At 66.5% G+C, this 20,372-nt stretch overlaps 2 protein-coding genes across 4 annotated transcripts; both read left to right on the plus strand.

Moving 5' to 3' along the window:
* The first annotated feature begins 550 nt into the window (after nucleotides 1–550).
* On the plus strand, nucleotides 551–20,017 carry GAS6 (growth arrest specific 6). Of its 2 annotated transcripts, none has more exons than XM_055147578.1 (15): nucleotides 551–716; nucleotides 1,031–1,197; nucleotides 6,315–6,339; nucleotides 6,996–7,058; nucleotides 9,718–9,840; nucleotides 10,174–10,296; nucleotides 10,922–11,044; nucleotides 11,802–11,923; nucleotides 12,215–12,333; nucleotides 12,721–12,910; nucleotides 13,246–13,410; nucleotides 14,158–14,326; nucleotides 17,647–17,819; nucleotides 19,102–19,330; nucleotides 19,698–20,017. In XM_055147578.1, the coding sequence occupies exons 1-15, from the start codon at nucleotides 647–649 to the stop codon at nucleotides 19,850–19,852; spliced, it is 2,016 nt and encodes a 671-aa protein (XP_055003553.1). In that variant the 5' UTR covers nucleotides 551–646; the 3' UTR covers nucleotides 19,853–20,017. The 2 variants fall into 2 exon arrangements, with proteins under 2 accessions (XP_055003553.1, XP_055003559.1); XM_055147584.1 differs by lacking the exon at nucleotides 551–716 and adding an exon at nucleotides 745–805.
* On the plus strand, nucleotides 1,234–6,307 carry LOC129399114 (serine-aspartate repeat-containing protein I-like). Of its 2 annotated transcripts, none has more exons than XM_055118087.1 (2): nucleotides 1,234–4,315; nucleotides 5,798–6,307. In XM_055118087.1, the coding sequence occupies exon 1, from the start codon at nucleotides 1,907–1,909 to the stop codon at nucleotides 2,630–2,632; it is 726 nt and encodes a 241-aa protein (XP_054974062.1). In that variant the 5' UTR covers nucleotides 1,234–1,906; the 3' UTR covers nucleotides 2,633–4,315; nucleotides 5,798–6,307. The 2 variants fall into 2 exon arrangements, with proteins under 2 accessions (XP_054974062.1, XP_054974068.1); XM_055118093.1 differs by having other exon boundaries at nucleotides 5,969–6,307.
* Nucleotides 20,018–20,372: the final 355 nt, after the last annotated feature.

Raw genomic sequence — 20,372 nt, forward strand, 5'->3', positions numbered from 1 at the left:
CTGGCGCTCCCTGCCCAGCCCTCTGCCTGCTCCAGGCTCCAGCCAGGTCCTGGGAAGCCCCCGGGGGTGCCTCTCCCCCGCCAGATGCTGGGGGCTTTGCTCTGGTCTGGCCCCTCCGTTTGGGCGCTTTGCCTGTGGTTTTGCGAAAGATCTGGGCGCAGAGGCCGAAAGCGATGGGGTGCGGGGGCAGCCCCGCGCCCGGACGGCGGGCCACCCGGCCAGGTCACCGCGAGGACAGGCGGCGGGGGAAGCCCCTGGTTCTCACGGCCCCACGGCTTCGCAGGACCCGAGCGTCCGCGCCCTCGGGCGGGCTCTGCGTCCGGAGAGAGCGGCCGGCGAAAGCAGCGCCCCCGCGGCGGTCCTCCGGGACGGCCCCGCGCCCCGCCCGCCTTTGATCCTGGCCCCGCGCCCCGCGCCCCGCGCCCCGCCCGCGACGCCGCCCCGCGCGGCCCCCGCGCCCCGCCCGCGCCCGCCCCGCGCGCCTCCCCCGGACGGGCCCGGGCGCAGAGGTGCCGCGGCCGTCGGGATGTGACCTTCAGCGCCGCCCGCTCGGGATGACCGGCGCCCCCGCCCCGCGGCGCCCGCGGCTCGCCACGGCCTCCCGGGCGCGCTGACCGCGCTCCCGGCCCTGCCCGCCCGCCGCGCCATGCCGCCCGCGCCCGCCGCCGCCCTGGGCGCGGCGCTGCTGCTGCTGCTGGCCTCGGAGTGCGCGCACGGTGAGGCGGGCGGGCGCGGGGGGCGCGGGCGGGCAGGACGCGGGGCGGGCAGGACGCGGGGCGGGAAGGGGCGCGGGAGCGCGCGCACGGTGAGTGCCGGGCCGGGCAGGGCGCGGGCGGCGAGTGCCGGCCGGGCAGGGGCGCGGACGGGGGCGCGGACGGGGGCGCGGGCGGCGAGTGCCGGCCGGGCAGGGGCGCGGACGGGGGCGCGGGCAGGGCGCGGGCGGCGAGTGCCGGCCGGGCAGGGCGCGGGCGGCGAGTGCCCAGCCGGGCAGGGCCGGGCAGCGGCCGCCGCTCACCCGCTCTCCCTGCAGCCGTGATGCTGCGGGCGCGCGAGGCGGCGCAGTTCCTGCGGCCCCGGCAGCGACGCGCCTTCCAGGTCTTCGAGGAGACCAAGCAAGGCCATCTGGAGCGCGAGTGCATCGAGGAGCTGTGCAGCCAGGAGGAGGCCCGTGAGGTGTTCGAGAACAACCCTGAGACGGTGAGCGCGGGGCGCGGGGCGGGGCGGGCGCGCGCGCTCACCTGCCGGCCGGTCCTCCCCTTGGCCACGTCCTGGCCTGGGAGCGCGCGAGACTCAGTGCGGAGCGGGCTGCAAAGGACGTGACCCCAGTGCCGCGTGCAGGGGCAGCTATGATCCCGGTCTTCGTGGCCGCGGGCTCTGGTGACCCAGGACCTCAGGACCAGCCACGGGCAAGTGTGTGGGGGATGCTCCCTAGGAGCCGCCGCCCCCCCCCCCCCCGCCGGGCGGGCCACCCTGCCCCTAGCACAGGGTCCCACACCCCAACGAAGGGGCAGTGCAGAGCAGGGCAGGAAGCAGCCCCTGGCCTTCAGCTCCTTTCTTGGGCATCAGCTGCCCCCCCCCCCGCCCCGCCCAGAGCATCCTCTAAGGTGGCGGTACCCGATGCGCCTCTGCAGGGGCCTTGCTGTCCCCAAGGGGTTGCGCTGGGGGACAGCCTCCTAGGCCTGGGAGTCCACATACTTGGCACCAGAGGGCCGTCTGCAGGGAGTTCGGAGCTCCTGGCACACAGGATCCGAGGGGGCTTCCGTCACTTCTGAGGTGCGGCCTCATTGGTACGTCAGTGTGGCCACTGTGGAGTCCCCTCTGGAGCACTTTCCTAACTCGGGTTTTCTCTCCATCCCTGGCACTGCAGGTGGGGGGCGGGCAGGGAAATCAGAGACAGAGACACTGTATGGGGCAGCAGCCCATTTCCCCGTCCCCACCTGTTCTCTGCTGCCCTTGGCTGCAATTTCCCTTCCTCGGGCTGCCGCTGCCCACAGAGGATGAGGCCATAGAGCAGGAGGCCACGGAGGAGGAGCCCACAGAGGAGAACCCCACAGAGGAGGAGGCCACGGAGGAGGACCCCACAGAGGAGGAGGTCACGGAGGAGGCCATGGAAGAGGAGACCACAGAGGAAGCCACAGAGGAGGAGGCTGCCACAGAAGAGGAGCCCAAAAAGGAGGAGACCACAGAGGAAACCATAAAGGAAGAGCCTATGGAGGAGGCCACGGAGGAGGAGGCCACGGAGGAGGAGGCCACAGAGGAGGAGCTCACAGAGGAGGAGACCATGGAGAAGGAGGCCACGGAGGAGGAGGCCACGGAGGAGGAGGCCACAGAGGAGGAGACCACGGAGAAGGAAGCCACAGAGGAGGAGACTGCGGAGAAGGAGGCCACAGAGAAGGAGGCCACAGAGGAGGAGGCCACAGAGGAGGAGTTCACAGAGGAGGAGCTTACAGAGGAGGAGGCCACAGAGGAGGAGGCCACGGAGAAACCCCCAGAGGAAGCCACAGAGGAAGAGCCCACATATGAGAAGTCCACAGAGAAAGAGCTTGTGGAGGAGGCCACAGAGGAGCCCAAAGAGGAGACTACAGAGGAGGCCACGGAGGAGGAGGCCACGGAGTGGTCACAGTGTGCTTAGGCAGGCTCTGTGCCCCATGCACTGGACCCTCAGGCACTGGTGTCCACTGCTGACTGGCACACAGGGGCTATTTCATGTGAATAAGGGGCTTGACGGACCGGAGCTGCGAGCTGCCTTGGGCCCTTTCCTGAGGCGGAAAGGGCTGCCACCTGTCCTGCCGCTCGCGTTCGTGGGAAGCTCTGGCAGGGGCTGCGCGGGGGCTGAGGGCTTCAGGCCTCGGGTCAGACTTGGGCTCGGGGCTGGCGTCCAGGGTGGGGTGGTCAGGCCTGGACTCCTGCCGCCTGGCATGTCAGCTGCTCTAGCCGCTTTACCCGGAACCGTTTCTGCTTGTTTAGCACTTGCTGTTGCTGGGCTGCTCTGGCCTCTTCCTGCTTAATCTAGACCTTCCCCAGTCGGGTTCTGTTCCTCTTTGGGGGGAGGGGCGCGGGCGCCTGACCTCCGAGCCGTGTCCTCCAGGGAGCAGCCACCTCCCCTCTCAGCCGTGCACCTGTGCGGTGGCCCTGTGCTGCCGGCCACTCCCCCACATTCCTCGGCCCGAGTGGCCAGGCCGCCTGCTGTTGCCACTTCTAATCTGAGTTCCTGCCAAGCCCTCCCGCCGGGGGTCCTTAACCCTGTTCAGGGCTGAGTCCGCAGGGACCCTGTGCCAGCCCTCCCGCTCTCGCAGGACAGGCCAGTCCATCCCCTTTCACTCGCCCTGGCAGGCGGGCGGCAGCCTGACGCCGATGCCTTGCTCTAATCCCCCGCAGCTCCCGGAAGGAAGCACGCAGGCCGTGGCGTGGCCGCTCCTCCCGCTCCCGCTCCCAGACAACGCTGCCGCCTCGTGCCAGTGCCTGCTGAGTGTGCTGAGCGCGGCCCCCGGGCCAGCTGTGCCGTGGACACCCTGTGCCCGTCTCTGCTTCCTCTGAGCATCCTCCCCGCCCCCTCACACCCGGCTCCTGCAGATGTGGGCAGTGGGTGCTCTGGGGCTGCACAGGAGGCGGGTGCAGTGGCCGTCCATCCCTGTCACTGTGGCTGAGCACCCGTGTGCCCACCCTGCCTCTGCCTTGCCAGCGGCCGCCATCCCAGACACACACGGGCACAAACTCAGAACCAGACATGGGATTTACATATGGGCACACATGCACACACAGGCGCCCGTAGATGTATGTGCACAACATAGTCACGTGTGTGAAGGAGTCCTTGTGTGTGCATGCACAGCACAGGTCACACGTGTGTATGCACTCGCAGCCACCAGAGGGACACACCCTTGGCTCACTCTCAACCCTGGGCATTGAGACCAAGGACAGGGCCTGCGGGCAGAGACCTGGGCACAATGAGAGGCCCTGTGTGCTTCCCGGGCCCCTCCCAGGTGCCCACTGCCCTCGGCCCAGGGACTTCCCTCTGGGGACCAGCGGTGTGAGGTCAAGGGTCTGAGGCCACCTCCTGGGGCCCTGCAGCCGGGGCCCAGCCGGGGCCCAGCCGGGCCAGGTGAAGATGCTGTGCGCCTGGCACCAGGCTGCTGGCTCCGTGTCTTGGTCCCGGAGCAGGGAGCAGAGGGGCTCTCGGGAGTAAACGCCAGCGTCCGGCCACGCCTCAGATTGTGGAAACACGAAGGGCACTTTGACAGCACTGAATGTGCGCCTTTGTTTGGGGAACAAAACTCCCCTTTCAGAAGCTAAAGCTCTGGCCTGTCCCAGACTCCAGGTGAGGGCCCCTGAGGCTGCTCTCTGACCCTCACCCCCCTGTGTCCTCCTGACCCGGAGCCGCCTGGGGTTGCGGCCTCGGGCTCCAGCACCACGCCTTTCCCAGGGCCCCGGGGCCCTGTGGGCGCCCACCCTGGGCAGCCCTCGCTGGTGCCCACTGTGCCCCCGGAGGGAACTTGTCCCTGGTGGCACCGTTGGGGTGAGGGTGTTCCTGTGGCCCCTCCTGCCTGGGAGCAGGGCCGGCCTGGACTGGCCCTGTGGGCCGGCGGGAGAGTGGACAGAGGCCACGTGGCCACGCGGGAGCCCTGCAGGGCTGCCTCACTGACTCCGCAGTGAGCTGTGTGGCCCCCGCGAGGCCCCTCCCCGGGCTCAGAGGGCGCAGTCTGCATCCACTCAGCCCCCCTGCCGGGTACTGTCACCAGCTCTGCTTGTTCCCAGCAGAAACCCACGGGCGAAGGGAGGCCTGGCCACTCTGGAGACGGGGTGGACGGTTCTCGAGCAGAGGCACGAGCACTTCCTCCCTGGGCTGTGGGGCGTACCCGTCCCGTGCTGGATCACGCCGGGGCCGGGAGGAGGTGCTGCTGGACCTTCGGGGGTGGGCCACAGACCCGCCGCCCTGTCCCCAGGGGCACCGCCAGGCTCCACGAGCAAGGGCGTCTTCCTGCCTGCCAGGACGCCCTGCTGAGCCCGGACCCTTCTCGGGAGGCAGGCCCATGTCCCGAGCCCTCCGCTGGCCACAGGACGACGTGGGGGCCCAGCCCTGGAGCCGGCGTGGGGGCTCACGACCCCTCTGGCCCCAGCGCCGCGGTGGGCGGGGAGTCCTCAGGGCTCCGCGGCCCGTGCTCGGCTGCTCCCCTGGGGGCGGCCGTGGGGGTGTCCTGTGGCCCAGAGCACACACGCCCTGTGTTGGGAGCTCGGGGCCCACAGCTGGGTGCTGCACACTCCCAGCCCCCGTGACTGGGGCCGCCGCTGGCCGACCCCCGGGCCCTGGACGATGCCCTGGGAAGAGACAGCATCGATGTTGATCTTCCCAGGCCAGTCCCGCCTGCCGTTAGGACTGAGAGCTCAGAGCTCTGTCCAGCTGTCAGTGTCCACCTTGTGCCTGCTCATCCGCCCACCTCATTCCTCCATCCATCTGGGCAGCAGCCCACCCGCTCAGTCCCCCAGCCATCCCTCCTGCTCTCTGCCCACCCCCCCGATCTCTGCATCCACTGCCCTCCCATCCCCCACTCTGTCTCCCACCCACCTGCCCTCCCATCCCCCACTCTGTCTCCCACCCATCGCCCACCCACCCTCGCTCTGCTCACGCACACATCCCCTTCCTTATCTGTTCCCCAGCCGCTGTTCATCCCTGTGGCAGTGGCTGTCCAGTGCTTCTGGGGTCCTCCTCAGGGTGGGTGCTGTTCGGGTGGTGCCGTCCTGCCTGGCTCAGACCTTAGCTCAGGTTGGTGGTCTCAGACTTCGCTTCCTTCTTTCTGCTTAGCTTTTCCGGCAGCGGGGAAGTCGGGCCGAGAATGGCTGCCACGTGTGCTCATGGCCTGTGTCCTGGCTCCGGCAGGGTCCCTGCCCTGTCTCAGGCCGTTTCCCAGCACCCGCAGACTGCTGGGTCCGTCACCTCTGACTCAGGGGTGCACGTGGCCTTTTTCACACACAGCCGGACACACTTAAGAAGTGACGCCGTGCAGTTCCTGAACAGGGCGTGCCCAGAGGCAGGACAGCCCTGTGACTAGCCCCATCGGCGCGTGCTCAGGACTCGCTCCTGCCAGGACTGTGTCTGAGGCCGCCTTTGGCTCACGTGTCGGGGCCGCTACTGGACGGGCTGTGTGGAAGGGGCCGCACGTGGCCGGCTGTGCTGGGGAGGAGAGGGACAGCCCGGCAGCCTGCAGGCCTGGTCGTCTCCTCGCTCGCCGAGAGCACTGCCCGTGCCTGCCCCGGCGCCTCTGCCAGCAGCTCCTGTGTCGGCCGTGGCACCAACGGTGCTTCTCTCCCTCTCTCTGCAGGACTATTTCTACCCTCGATACCTGGGTGAGTTGAGCGCGCCCCCTGCCCCGTTGTCACGGAGGCCTAGCTGGGGAGAGTGTCCCCGCTGCAGACGGTGGGTCAGTCTCGGTCCCGCTCCTCCCGTGGGAAGGGGCCCCCCAGCACGGTGAGTCTGGCACCGCGGGGCGTGCAGGACACGCCAGCCGTGCCCACACGCGGCGGCGTGGCCCCCGCCCAGAGCCGTGGCCGGCCCCTGAGGCCCTGGCCCCCGTGGCCCGCCCTGTGTGGTCTTGGCCCCGTGGTCTGCCCCGAGCTTCCCGGATCCCGGCCAGCTCCTGACTGGGCAGGATTTGGCGGTCAGTAGGGCTTCAGTGGCTGTTGGTCAGCAGATTGGGCTAGACCCACGGCCAGCATGCCCGGTGCATCACCGCCACTGAGCTGCGGGACGGGGCTCCCCTCAGCACGGCACGGCACTGCCCAGAGAGCCTCCGTCCGTGTCCTGCCCTGGGAAGGGGCGGCCCCGGGGCTCTGCTGCTCCCCAGAGGGGGACGCGCGCGCCCCTCAGCCCGGCAGCGTGGATAGAGGCCGTGGGCAGGGAGCTGCTCACAGCCTCTGCTCCAGCCCACCTCGGGGTACCCCATCAGCCCCCGGGTCCCAGGGCGGTGGGCCAGCGGCCGTCTGAGCCCGTCCCTCTCTCGCAGAGTGCATCAGCAGGTACGGGTCTCCGTACGTGAAGAGCCCGGCCTTCGTGACCTGCGTGCAGAGTAAGTCTGTCGGCTTGTCCAGAGGGAGCGGCCAGCGGGCAGCCACAGTCTCACGGCCGATCCCGCGGGCTCCCTGCGTGCGGTGGCACGCTGTCTCCCGAGTCTCACTGATGCAGCAGGTGTCCCGGTGTCGCGCCCACCACGCGCTCATCTGCAGGATGACCCCAGCCCCGTTGCGGCCCACTGAGGACCCGCTCAGAGTCGGTCCCCCGCCCTCCGCCCCACACAGACAGGCCAGGTTTCCACAGTGCCACTGACGTCAGGACCCTGTGACATGAAGTGCACCCTGCCCTCCCTGCGCCTGTCCCTGCCCTCCCTCCCCCATCCCTGCCCTCCCTCTGCCGTCCCTGCCCTCCCTTCCCCCTGTCCCTGCCCTCCCTGCCCCTGTCCCTGCCCTTCCTCCCCCATCCCTGCCCTCCCTCCCCCCATCCCAGCACTCCCTCTCCTGTCCCTGTCCTCCCTCCCCCTGTCCCTGCCCTCCCCGCCCCTGTCCCTGCCCTCCCTGCCCCTGTCCCTGCCCTCCCTCCCCCTGTCCCAGCCCTCCCTCCTCCTGTCCCAGCCCTCCCTCCCCATCTCTGCCCTCCCTGCCCCTGTCCCTGCCCTCCCTCCCCCGTCCCTGCTCTCCCTCCCCATCGCTGCTCTCCCTCCTCCTGTCCCTGCCCTCCCTCTCCCGTCCCTGCCCTCCCTCCCCCATCCCTGCCCTCCCTTCCCCATCCCTGCTCTCCCTCCCCCGTCTCTGCCCTCCCTCCCCCGTCCCTGCTCTCCCTCCCCATCGCTGCTCTCCCTCCCCCTGTCCCTGCCCTCCCTCTCCCGTCCCTGCCCTCCCTCCCCCATTCCTGCCCTCCCTTCCCCATCCCTGCTCTCCCTCCCCCCGTCCCTGCCCTCCCTCCCCCGTCCCTGCTCTCCCTCCCCATCGCTGCTCTCCCTCCCCCTGTCCCTGCCCTCCCTCCCCCGTCCCTGCCCTCCTTCTCCATCCCTGCCCTCCCTCCCCCATCCCTGCTCTCCCTCCCCCCGTCCCTGCCCTCCCTCCCCTGTCCCTGCCCTCCCTCCCCCATCTCTGCCCTCCCACCCCCATCCCTGCCTGCCCTCCCCCATTCCTGCCCTCCCCCATCCTTGCCCTCCCTCCCCGTCCCTGCTCTCCCTCCCCCATCCCTGCCCTCCCTCCCCTGGCTCCATTTAGCGGCCAGGGAGGTTGTTTCTTGGCTAGTGTCCACACTCACCCAGTCACCTGCAGCTCTGTGCCCTGCACACAGCACATCTCCTCACACAAACTCACCCCTGAAGTGACCACCTGGTCTCCTCCCTGTGTGGCCTCGGGAGAGTGGGCAGCCTGTGGCCCAGTCCCAGGGGTGTGGATCTCGCCCCCTTTCCCCGGGGTAGGACAAGTCAGTGGCTGTGTCAGCGCCCCAGAGCTCCCAACCCTATGGCTGGGACGGACGCCCAGCCCTCGGCACCCCACGCTGCCCCGACCCAGAGATTCAGCCCTGCCCAGCTTTGCGCTGGCCCTGCTTCCCGCACCCCTACCCGAGAGCTGCAGGTCTGCGGGCACGTTCCTCTCACGGCCTGGGCTCCGGCCTACTGGCCCCAGACACGCCCTCTGCTGTGGGGTTGTCGGGGACCCCGGGGTCTGTGCATGTCGGGGACCCCGGGGGTCTGTGCGTGTCGGGGACCCCGGGGGTCTGTGCGTGTCGGGGACCCCGGGGGTCTGTGCATGTTGGGGACCCCGGGGGTCTGTGTCGGGACCCCGGGGGGCGCTGTCAGGACCCCGGGCATGTGTGTGTCAGGAACCCAGAGCAGTTTCTTATGCTGGGGGTCTCAACCCTATGTGGTCTTAGAGGCCAGGACTCTTTGGCCAGAGTAAAGGACTGTGAGGAGGTGGCCTGGGACATCGCAGCCTGACCTGGCTGCTCTGCCGTTCTGGAAAGGCCAGGACAAGTGCCCGGGGCAGGACTGACCCGCTAGCCAGGCCCAGCAGCCCGGTGCCTTCCACATGCCAGTTTCTGGGGCCCAGCAGCCCTCTCAGGGGTGGCTGTTGGGGGCTCGGCCTGAGCACGCTGCTCGCGGCCCCGCCTGAGGTGCCCGCAGCCCTCCGGGTGGCGGGGGTCTGTGCTGTGACCTTGGAGGGGCTCGGCGCCCCGCCCTGTGCTGACGGTGTGCCTACCTCGTGCTCTGAGGTGGGTGGCCGGCCTCCCACTCGCTCTCGGCCTGCGAAGGGGCTGCGTGTCTGCAGAGGTGGGCAGCTGCCCTGGCCTGTGCCCTGGGCTGGGGGGAAGTGACCCCCGATGGGTGTGTGAGCACAGCTCTGAGGAGTCCAACCCCTTCTCTCTCTGCCCACGGCCCAGAGGGGCAGCTGAGGAGCTGCTGGACTCTGGGGGAGTGGCGGGGGCAGGCGCCGGGTGTGTCCATGTCTGCGGGCAGCTGGACATCTCTGCACAGGCCTGAGCTGCAGGGCGGCCCCGCGAGGGTCAGCTCCCCAGCCCCAGGACAGCCCCAGTCCTGGGGCACACTGCCCGGGGGCCAGGAGGAGGCTCTCCGCTGCCCCTCCCAGGGGCCCCCACCCGAGAGGGCGCCCTGTGGCCAGCCCAGCCTGGACTGTGTCTGGGTGAAGGTCGGCCACTCACTGCAGTTTCCTCTTCCTCCTTCCCTCCCTGCCCTGCAGACCTCCCTAACCAGTGCTCTCCGGACCCCTGTGTTGCTGAGCGGACTCTGCTGTGCCAGGACCTCAAGGGCAACTTCTACTGCCAGTGCCATGCGGGCTGGGGCGGGCAGCTGTGTGACTCAGGTGCGGGGTCTGGGCGGGCAGCTCTCCGCCGTGACCACCGGGCCCGGCCTCCTCCCTCCCTCCCCGGGGACTGCACAGACAGCTCAGCTCCTGGCTCCTGGGGTCAGGAGTGGCGGGCGGGAGGGACGTGGACCCTGCACGTGGCCTGTGCCCCGGCTGCGGGGGGGTGGCCTCTGCCCCCACCTCTGCAGCTGTGCCAGACCAGGCCGCCTGCTCCTGGACACGGCCACGTGGGCCAGCGGGCCGAGCGCAGGGCCGTCCTGGGTCTCCCCCGGCTCTCAGGGCAGCGTCCGTGGGTGACCCAGCCCGCTGCCCCCCGTGTCCCGTGCCCAGATGTCAACGAGTGTGCTCAGCAGAACGGGGGCTGCTCGCAGATCTGCCACAACCAGCCCGGGAGCTTCCACTGCGCCTGCAACAGCGGCTACGTGCTGGGGCCAGACAGCAGCAGCTGCCAAGGTGGGCCCCACGCCCCGCGCCCAGCCAGGGCTGCTGCATCCGTGTGCCGGGACAGCGCCGGCCGCCGCGTCTGCCCAGGGCACCAGCTCCGGGCGGGGCAGGGGGGGCAGCCTTCCCGCCTGGAGCCTGGTGGGCAGGGCCGGGGGGCAGCGTCTCTCCCCCGCCCACCCCCACACTCTGGCCTGACTGAGTCGGCTGTGCAGGGCGGGGGCAGTGTCTCTCCCCCGCCCACCCCACACTCTGGCCTGGCTGAGTCGGCTGTGCGGGGGGGGGGGGTAGTGTCTCTCCCCCGCCCACCCCCACACTCTGGCCTGGCTGAGTCGGCTGTGCGGGGGGGGGGCAGCGTCTCTCCCCCGCCCACCCCCACACTCTGGCCTGGCTGAGTCGGCTGTGCGGGGGGGGGGGGGCAGCGTCTCTCCCCCGCCCACCCCCACACTCTGGCCTGGCTGAGTCGGCTGTGCGGGGGGGGGGGGGCAGCGTCTCTCCCCCGCCCACCCCACACTCTCTGGCCTGGCTGTGCGGGAGCAGGGAGAGGACCCTCGTCCTGCACTGAGCCGGGGGCACAGACTGGACGTGCTCCGGCCCCTGGTCCTGACGTGCGGGTCCTGTTCTGGGTGCCCTGCAGACGTGGACGAGTGTGCAGACGCGGGCACGTGCGGGAGCGCCCACTGCAGGAACCTGCCCGGCTCCTACTCCTGTCTCTGCGAGGACGGCTACATGTTCAGCGCCCAGGAGAAGGCTTGCCGAGGTGCCTCTCCGGACCACAGGGGGAGGAGCCCCTGGGCAGGCCCCCAGAGACACATGTCACACGCACAAACATGTAGGCAGTGTGTGCATGCTAGGCGCACACGCATGCTGTGGGCAAGCACCCAGGGCATATGCACGTACACACCTCCATGTGCACACTCCATGACATGCACCCTTGTGTGCACACTCCATGGCACACACATGCACACACCCTCGTGTGCACGCCCCATGGCATATACACGCACACACCCTCTCGTATGCACACTCCATGACACACACAGTCACTCAGGCCCCTTGATGGGGTGGTACTACCCCTCTCATCTCACCTCCCCTCTCAGGCCCCTTCTCAGCCCCTCAGGACTAGGCACTGCCCCAGAGTCTTGTCCAGACCCTCAGGCTGACGCTGGGTAGACCTGTGGGCTGCAGCCTGCCCTGCCCTTCCCCCTCCACTCGGGGGTCTGGTGACTCCGTCCCCCAGCAGGGGGAACAGATGCAGGCTCTGAGACTGATGCCAGGTCCAGTGGGGGCAGGCAGGAGGATGGGCTGCTAGGGACATGTGCGTGGAGGTCAGGTGCAGCATGTGGGGGGGTCAGGCATGGACAGAGGGCCAGGGCAGCGTGTGGCAGGGTCAGGCATGTCCATGCACATGTGTCACAGTGCAGTGACACACACATGCACATGCAGATGCACACACACGTGGACAGAGGGCCGGGTGCAATGTGTGGGGGTCGGTGCTGACCCCAGTCCCTCCTGCGCAGATGTGGACGAGTGTGCCCAGGGCCTCTGCGAGCAGTCCTGCACCAACAGCCCTGGGAGCTACACGTGCCACTGTGACGGCCGCGGGGGCCTCAAGCTGTCCCCAGACATGAGCACCTGTGAGGTAGTGTCCTGGCGCCAGCTCAGGGCCGGGCTCCGTGTGCCCTGGGTGGGGATGGGCGGGACAGACGAGCCTGTGTGGGTGGGACGGTGCCGGCCGGCTGACCCCAGACGGGCCGGCCCCTCTGGTCACAGGGCAGGCGCGGCCTCGGGCGACACCGGGCACCACGTACTGTTGGCGTGTGCCGTGTGCTCCCCGTGCCTCTGGACAGACGTCTGGCTGGGCAGGAGGGTGGGGGGCTCCTGGGTGGGAGAGAGTCGCGGCACCCGGCGGCAGCCCCGCCCTGCTCCCCAGGACATCCTGCCATGCGTGTCCTTCGCCGTGGCCAGAAGCGCCAAGTCCCTGTACCTGGGCCGCATGTTCAGCGGGACGCCCGTCATCCGCCTGCGCTTCAAGCGGCTGCAGCCCACACGGTGAGCGGCGGCTCCAGACACGTGACAATAGTGCCAACATGCATGCAACATGCCACACGCAGCACCAGATACATGCATACCACACAGCACTACACACATGGACAGCATGTGTGCACAGAGCACTGACTTGCACACGTGCAGATGCACACATACACGCACACACGTGTATACACCACACATGCATGCCCACAGATGCACACATATGCATCTATGCACACACACTTGCATGCGCACATATGCATATACATACACGCACGCATGCACACAGACACCACATGCCTGTGCTATGCACTGGCTCAGCCCCAGGGCCTGGGTCCGGCAGGTGGGCAGGGCCCCAGCCTCTCCCCTGGCCAGTTTGTGCCTTCAGTGAGGCTTTGTGCTCCCCAGGTTCATGGCCGAGTTTGAGTTCAGGACCTTTGACCCCGAGGGCGTGCTCTTCTTTGCGGGGGGCCAGAGGGACAGCAGCTGGATCGTCCTGGGCCTGCGGGCCGGCCGGCTGGAGCTGCAGCTGCACTACCAGGGCGTGGGCCGCGTCACGAGCAGCGGGCCCTTCATCAGCCATGGGGCATGGCTGACGGTGAGTGCTGCGGCCAGCGTGGCCATGCCCACAGCCAGCGTCCCCCAGCCCATCGGGCACCTCACCAGGAGCACACCGCCCGGCTGGGGGCGAGGTGGTGGTCCCCGCCCCTGTGCGGCACCTCAGAGCAGGACAGCCGGGCCCGGCCCCGTCCACAGCTGCTCTGGGTCGCCCGTGGAGAGCAGCCGCAGTCCCAGGGGCCGCCCGGGCACGGCCCTTGCACAGGTGCCTCTGGCTGGACGGCGAGGGCCGTGCCCGGCAGGCTGAGGGCGGTGTGTGGCCCTCGCAGTCCCGAGGGCGGGGCTGGCCGCCGGCCCTGAGTGCAGCTGTCGCAGATCTCGGTGGAGGAGCTGGAGCGCAGCCTGGTGGTGAAGGTGGACCAGGACGCCGTGATGAGGCTCGCCGTGTCCGGGGGCCTGTTCCAGCTGCACCGGGGGCTCTACCACCTCAACCTGACCGTGGGCGGCATCCCCTTCAGCGACAGGGACCTGGTCCAGCCCGTGAGTCGCCGTCCTCCCCAGCACACGGGGCGCAGTGGTGACATCTCTGCCAGCACCAAGGCTCAGCCCACGCCTGGAGGCCGTGTGCAGAGGCTCCTGTCACGGACACACACATGCCAGAGCCTCGTGCACACACGCACAGACATGGACACATATGGACACGCACATGCCAGAGGCTCCTACATGCATGCACAGACATGGACACGCATAGACACACAGTGCCCAGAGTCTCCTGCACACAGACACACACACACACACACACACGGACACACACATGCCAGAGCCTCGTGCACACATGCACAGATATGGACACACACAAACACGCACAGTGCCCAGAGTCTCCTGCACACACAGGCACACACACACGGACACGCACTTGCCAGAGCCTCATGCACACACAAACATGGACACACACGGACATGCACATGCCAGAGCCTTGTGCACACATGCACAGACATGGACACACACATGGACACGCACATGCCAAGAGCCTCGTGTACACATGCAAAGACATGGGCACACACGGACACACAGTGCCAGAGCCTCGTGTGCATGTGCACAAATACGACACACACAGAGACGCACAGAGGCCAGCAGCCCCTGTCTCTTGGGGGGCCCAGGTGCCCACAGTAGTTGGCCCCCACGTGACACCCGTGTGGTCAGGGAGGACCCTGAGATCACCCGCAGAGCCAGCCTGGTCGTGAGTCGGCCGCTGGGTGCTGACCGACCCACGTGGTCCCGTTGCAGATGAACCCGAGGCTGGACGGCTGCTTGCGGAGCTGGAACTGGGTAAACGGGGAGGACACGGCCATCCAGGAGACCGTGCGGGCCAACAGCCGCATGCAGTGCCTCTCGGCCGCTGAGCCCGGCTCCTTCTTCCCGGGCAGCGGCTTCGCCTTCTACCGTCTGGACTACGGTGAGTCCACGGCCCCCTCGGGCTGACCTCACAGGCACCTCTGTCATGCTGGGGGTACGTGCTGAGTCTGGGCAGGCGGAGCCATGTCCAGCAGGGCCAGGAGACAGCGTGCGAGGGGCCAGGCCTGGCGCTGCCCCCCCCCGGGCAGGTCCCTGAGGCGGGGGCCAGCAAGCCCACTGCCCAGCGTCTAGGGACCGTGGCTGCAGGAGGGAGGGTCTGGTCAGCACCCCTCTCCCGCACACCCGCAACAGCCCCAGGACAGACGCTTCTGGTGTGACTGAACAGGACACACGCGTGCCAGGATAGACCCACGGCCAGGCCTGAGCCATTGTGTGGTTTGCCCACGCGTGCAGCTCAGTCCCTGGTGCTCAGCCCGGCTGTGCAGGCCCGCGCTGGTCCCCAGCTCTGCGCAGCCACACACCCGGGTCCCTCAGTTCAGACTTGCGCCTCTCACCTGCTCCTGCCCATGTGCCACCCAGCCCACCTTCCTTCTGCTGCACCCACCCCAGCTTCCACAAGGACGTGCAGACACGGGTCTCATTTTGCCGTCCGTGTTCACATGGGCAGGCTTCGGGGTGGGTGCCTGGGAAGTTAGGCCCCACGGGGGCTTGGCAGGACATCTGGTCCTCAGCCTCCCCAGCTCGAGGTCCCGAGAGACCCCTCGACGAGGGGGCCCTGCCGCACGGGCCAGAGCAGGGAGCACCCTGGCCCGTCTGGGCCCACACCTCGGAGGCCACCTGACCCCAGTAATTGCACCTGGGGCCCACACGAGCAGTCCCCATGGACGAGAGAAATGCACCCCAGGGAGAAGGCTGGGCTGGGGTCAGGGTTTCCCGTTGAGCAGAGTGTGGAAAACTGACCAGGGGTCCAGCCAGCAGGAGGGGGACTGGGGACCAGCACCCAGCACTGGTCTCGCCGGCAGCTTCCGCAGCACAGGAGGGAAACGCAAGGTGGAGGCCCAGCCCTTCCCCCTGCTCCTGGCCTGGCCTCTCCCCGTGGGCTGCGGCCCCCCGTGAGGGCGAATGGTCTGTGCTGGTCAGCAGCATCCCCTCCTGGCCCTCCCACTCTCTCTGACCTACCTGTTACAATAGCCCTGACCTGAGGCACCGGGAGGCCGTGGGCTTGTCCACGGGCCGTTCCGGAAACCACTTCTCTGACAGCAGAGTCTGTCTAGCCCACACCTATGCCAGACCACACCTGTCTCCGACCTACACCTGTGTTGCGCTTACACCTGCACCGGACAACTCCTGTATCTAGTCTACACCTGTGTGTGACCTACTCCTGTATCTGACCTACACCTGTATCTAGTCTACACTGCATCTGACCTACACCTGTATCTGACATACCCCTGTATGTGTCCTACATCTGTATCTAATCTACACTGTGTCTGACCTACACCAGTATGTGAACTACACCTGAATGTCACCTACACCTGTACCTAGTCTATACCTGCATCCAGACTACACCTGTGATCTATACCTATATCTGATCTACACCTATATCTGACCTGCACCTGTATCTTGTCTACACCTCTATGTCACTTACACCTGATTCTAGTCTATACCTGTACCTGACCTCTGCCTGTATGTGACCTACTTCCCTATCTACTAACCACCTGTATTTGACTTAGACTCCTGTATCAAGTCTACAACTGTATCTGATCGATACCTCTGTCTAGTCTACACCTGTATCTGATCTACACCTCACCTGTATCTCACCTACATCTATTTTTGATCTACTCATGTAGTCTATACCTGTATCTGACCTACGCATATATCTGACTTATTTTTCTCTCTACCTATACTTGTGTCTGATTTATACTTATATTTAACCTACACCTATATCTGACCTGCATCTCTACACCTGTAGCTAACCTGCATCTGACCTACACCTGTATCTAGACTTCATCTGTATGTGACCCACATCTGATTTTGACCTATCCTGGTATCTCACCTATTCCTGTATCTCACTTACACCATAACTGACCTACACTTGTATGTTGTCTACACCTGTATCTAACGTACTCCTATATCTGACCTACACCCTATATCTAATGAATTGAGATGATAACAAGCACATATTCACCCGATCTGTATGGGATATGGGTCATGCATGTATGTGCATGTGTACAACCACCCTACACAGAACATGATGTGTGTACATGCATGTGTACCCCTAACCAGTATAAGATATGGCATGTGTACACATGCACATGTACCCCTACCCTCTACAGGATATGACATGCTTGTATGTGTACATGTACCCCACCCTGTACAGCATATGAAATGTGCATATATGTGCATATGTTTACCTATCCTATACAGGATATGATGTGTATACACATGTATATTCACCTTGTACAAATATGATGTGTATATGCACATGTATACTCACCCTGTACAGGATACATGTGCATGTATATGCATGTGTACACCCACACTGTGCAGGATATGACATGTGTGTATATGCATGCACATGTACCCTGTATGGGATTATGTCAAGTGTGTACATGCACATGTATCCTACCCTGTACAGGATATGACGTATGTGTACATGCACATGTATATCCAACCTGTGCAGGATCTGATTGTGTATGTGCACGTGTATACTCACCCTGTATGGGACGTGGAGCTTGCAGATATGTGCAGATGTACGCCCGTCCTATAAGGATATGGTGTGTGTGGCAGGAGCACATGTATCCCCACTTGTATGGGATATGAAACGTGCAGGCCAGAGCACCTGCACCACCCCCTGTTCTGGACTTGGAGCACAAGCGTGTGCCAGCTCTGAGAGTCGCCTCACTGGCTCTGCGTGGTCAGGGGTTGGTGTCATGGAGTCGCCTCGCCCTGGGCCCAGAGCTCCCCGCCTCACAGCTGTGAGTCTTGTGCCTGTGCCTGTCTGTGGCCTTCACAGGCCCACAGGGGAGTGGGGCTGGCTTTGTGGGAGGAGGGGTCCCGCCCGAGGAGAGCTCAGGCAGTGGCCGGCGTGGTCCGGGAGCAGGGCACCCCAGCCCTGTGGGCTAGGCCTCATGTCCCCGGGCACCCCCAGCCCCGTGGGCTATGCCTCGTGTCCCCGGGCACCCCCAGCCCCATGGGCTAGGCCTCGTGTCCCTGGGCACCCCAGCCCTGTGGGCTAGGCCTCGTGTCCCGGAGGGGTGCTGTGAACTGGCCGCCGCGTGGCCACTGCGGGGCTGGTCGCCGCGGCCCAGGCCCAGGCCAGCTGTCCGCTGGGCTTGTGGGCTGTGGGGCGCGTGCCGCGGGCCGCTCACTCCTGCCTCTGCTCGGCCCGGATGGCCTGGTGATGCGCCGCCTTCTTCGCAGCTCGGACCTCCCCGGAGGTCGGCACGGAGACCACCTGGGGAATAGAGATCGTGGCTCGGATCCGCCCTGCGGCCGACACGGGGGTGCTGCTTGCGCTGGTGGGCGAGGACCGCACCGTGGCCCTGTCCGTGGCCCTCGTGGACTACCACTCCACCAGGAAGCTCAAGAAGCAGGTACCCGCCCCCGGCCGCCGTCTGTCTCGGGGCCGTGAGTGAGTGCTGTCAGGGTCCATGCTGCCCCCTCACCCCTCGGCCAGCAGCTGCTCCCAGCACAGCCCGGAGCTCTCACAGTCTCCGGGACACAGTGCTCATTCCCACCAGCACTGGCCCCAGCCCACAGGGAGCACTCGGGAGTCTGCACCCAACAGCCATCTCTCAGCAGGGGGGCAGGCCTGCCAGTGTTGGCATGACCCCATTCCATGTCAGAGCGTGACCCTGTTCCATGTCAGAGCATGATCCTGTCCCGTGCCAGAGCATGATCCTGTCCCATGTCAGAGTGTGATCCTGTTCTGTGTTTTAGCATGATCCTATTCCATGTCATTGCATGATCCTGTCCCAGGCAAGATCATGATCCTGTTCCATGTCAGAGCATGGCCCTGTTCCATGTCAGAGCATGGCCCTGTTCCATGGGTTGGAGCACGGTTCTGTGTCCACGTGTGTTGTCAGAGCATATGCCTGGCCCTGGAGTGCAGCGGTGTGTTCTGTGGCACAAACACACTGGCTGTCTCCGGCTGGTGACACGCCTGGCTGGGCTTGGTGCCAGAGTCGCATGTGGCCGGTTCTCTGGCAAGAAGCTCCACATCTTTGTTCTTGGTCCCAGAACACCCGTGTTCTGTGACCCGTGACTTTGGTCTGCTGGGCCTCGGTGAGAGGAGCTCTCCGCAGCCTCCCGTGGAGCCCCCAGGCTCCCTCTCTCGCGGCCCTTGTGGGACACCTAGAGAGAGCCAAGCTCCTTGTCCACAGGGAACAGGTCACTCTCCTCCTGCGACAGACTCCTCCCACACCCGAGTGCTCACAGCCCCCACCCTAGTGCTCACAGCCCCACCCGAGTGCTCATAGCCCCCCACCCGAGTGCTCACAACCCCCACCCGAGTGCTCACAGCCCCCCACTCGAGTGCTCACAGTCCCCCACCTGAGTGCTCACAGCCCCGACCCCAGTGCTCACAGCCCCCCACCCGAGTGCTCACAGCCCCGACCCCAGTGCTCACAGCCTCCCACCCGAGTGCTCACAACCTCCCACCCGAGTGCTCACAGCCCCCCACTCGAGTGCTCACAGCCCCCCACCCGAGTGCTCACGGCCCCCACCCCAGTGCTCACAGCCCCCACCCCAGTGCTCACAGCCCCCACCCGAGCACTCAAAGCCCCCCGAGTGCTCACAGCCCCCACCCGAGTGCTCACAGCCCCCCCACCTGAGTGCTCACAGCCCCCACCCCAGTGCTCACAGCCTCCCCCACAGCTGGTGGTGCTGGCTGTGGAGAATGTCCCCCTAGTGCTGATGGAGATCAAGGTCTGTGACGGCCAGGAGCACGTGCTGGCTGTGTCCATGAACAGCAGCCTGGCCTCCCTGGAGGTGGACGGCACGTGCGGCCAGCGTGAGGTGAGCCCTGCGGGGCTGCAGGAGAGACTGGCCGTCCTCGGGAGACACCTGCAGGGCCCTGTGCTCACCTTCGTCGGGGGACTGCCAGGTAGGACGGGGCCGCCCGTGTGTGCGTTTCGCGTTTCTGAGCCCACCGGGCCCACATGCGCGGAGCTGGCCCGGGTTCGCCACCCCAGGGGGACGGTCCCTGAGCTCCAGGGCGCCGTGCCACCAGTGGGGGCTAGCCTCAGGTGCAGGCGGGCGGGGGGTCCCAGGAGTCCAGGGCAGGGTCCCCCGGGCTCCCGCAGTGTGGCGTGGTGTGTGTCCCTCCTCCTTCTCTGGGGGAGGGCACTGACCAAGCCGGCCCGCAGTGCTCGACACCAGCCCCCGTGCTGGGGTGGGACGGAGGAGGCAGGCCGAGGGCTCAGCGGGCAGCGCCACGAGGGGCTCTGACGTGGCCTTGTTCCCCCGCCCAGAGGTGCCGGTGACCTCAGTGCCCGTCACCGCCTTCTTCCGCGGCTGCATGACGCTGGAGATCAACCAGAGGACACTGGACCTGGACGAGGCTGCCCACAAGCACAGCGACATCCTGTCCCACTCCTGCCCCCCGGCCACCCCCACGGGCACCTAGCCCGGGGAGGGAGAGGACCCAACCCACCGCGCCCAGCACCTGAGCAGCTCAGCAGCACCCACAGACACAAGAGACCGTGGGAAAGAAGTCTGTTATTTTTATTACCAAATGCTTCTTTCTGATTGAAACTACGGGGAAATTAAATATTTACAGCCACCTTTTTAACTCTGGGCGGTCTCTGCTCCCGCCCCCTCAGCACCCGGAAATGGGACCGGGGCGGCAGACAGGATGGGAGGTGGGGAAGCCTAAGGTCACAAAGGCCAGGGGTCAAGGACTGAGGTCGAGGGAGGGGGTTGGGGGCACCCGGGGGTCACAGAGGCCAGGGTCAGGGGTCAGGGGGCTGAGGGTGATGGGGGCTGGTGTCGGGAGGCCCTGGGGGTCATCGAGTCTAGGCCATGGGGTTACAGGAGCTGGGGTCATGCAGGCCAGGGGGGTGGGGCTGGGGGCGTGGGGGCGGGGCTGAGCTGGGCACCCGTGGGACACTCAGGCCAAGCCTGGCCCACGGTGGCACAGGCCTCGG

This window comes from Sorex araneus, chromosome 1 (genome assembly GCF_027595985.1).
Source record: "Sorex araneus isolate mSorAra2 chromosome 1, mSorAra2.pri, whole genome shotgun sequence".
Taxonomy (NCBI): domain Eukaryota; kingdom Metazoa; phylum Chordata; class Mammalia; order Eulipotyphla; family Soricidae; genus Sorex; species Sorex araneus.

Excerpts from the sequence above, each read along its gene's own strand:
- GAS6 (XM_055147578.1), top strand. The coding sequence starts at position 647 with ATGCCGCCCGCGCCCGCCGCCGCCCTGGGCGCGGCGCTGCTGCTGCTG. Across the intron at positions 13,411-14,157 it reads ACAGGGACCTGGTCCAGCCC|ATGAACCCGAGGCTGGACGG; the intron begins GTGAGTCGCCGT and ends GTCCCGTTGCAG. Across the intron at positions 19,331-19,697 it reads CTTCGTCGGGGGACTGCCAG|AGGTGCCGGTGACCTCAGTG; the intron begins GTAGGACGGGGC and ends TCCCCCGCCCAG.
- LOC129399114 (XM_055118087.1), top strand. The coding sequence starts at position 1,907 with ATGGGGCAGCAGCCCATTTCCCCGTCCCCACCTGTTCTCTGCTGCCCT.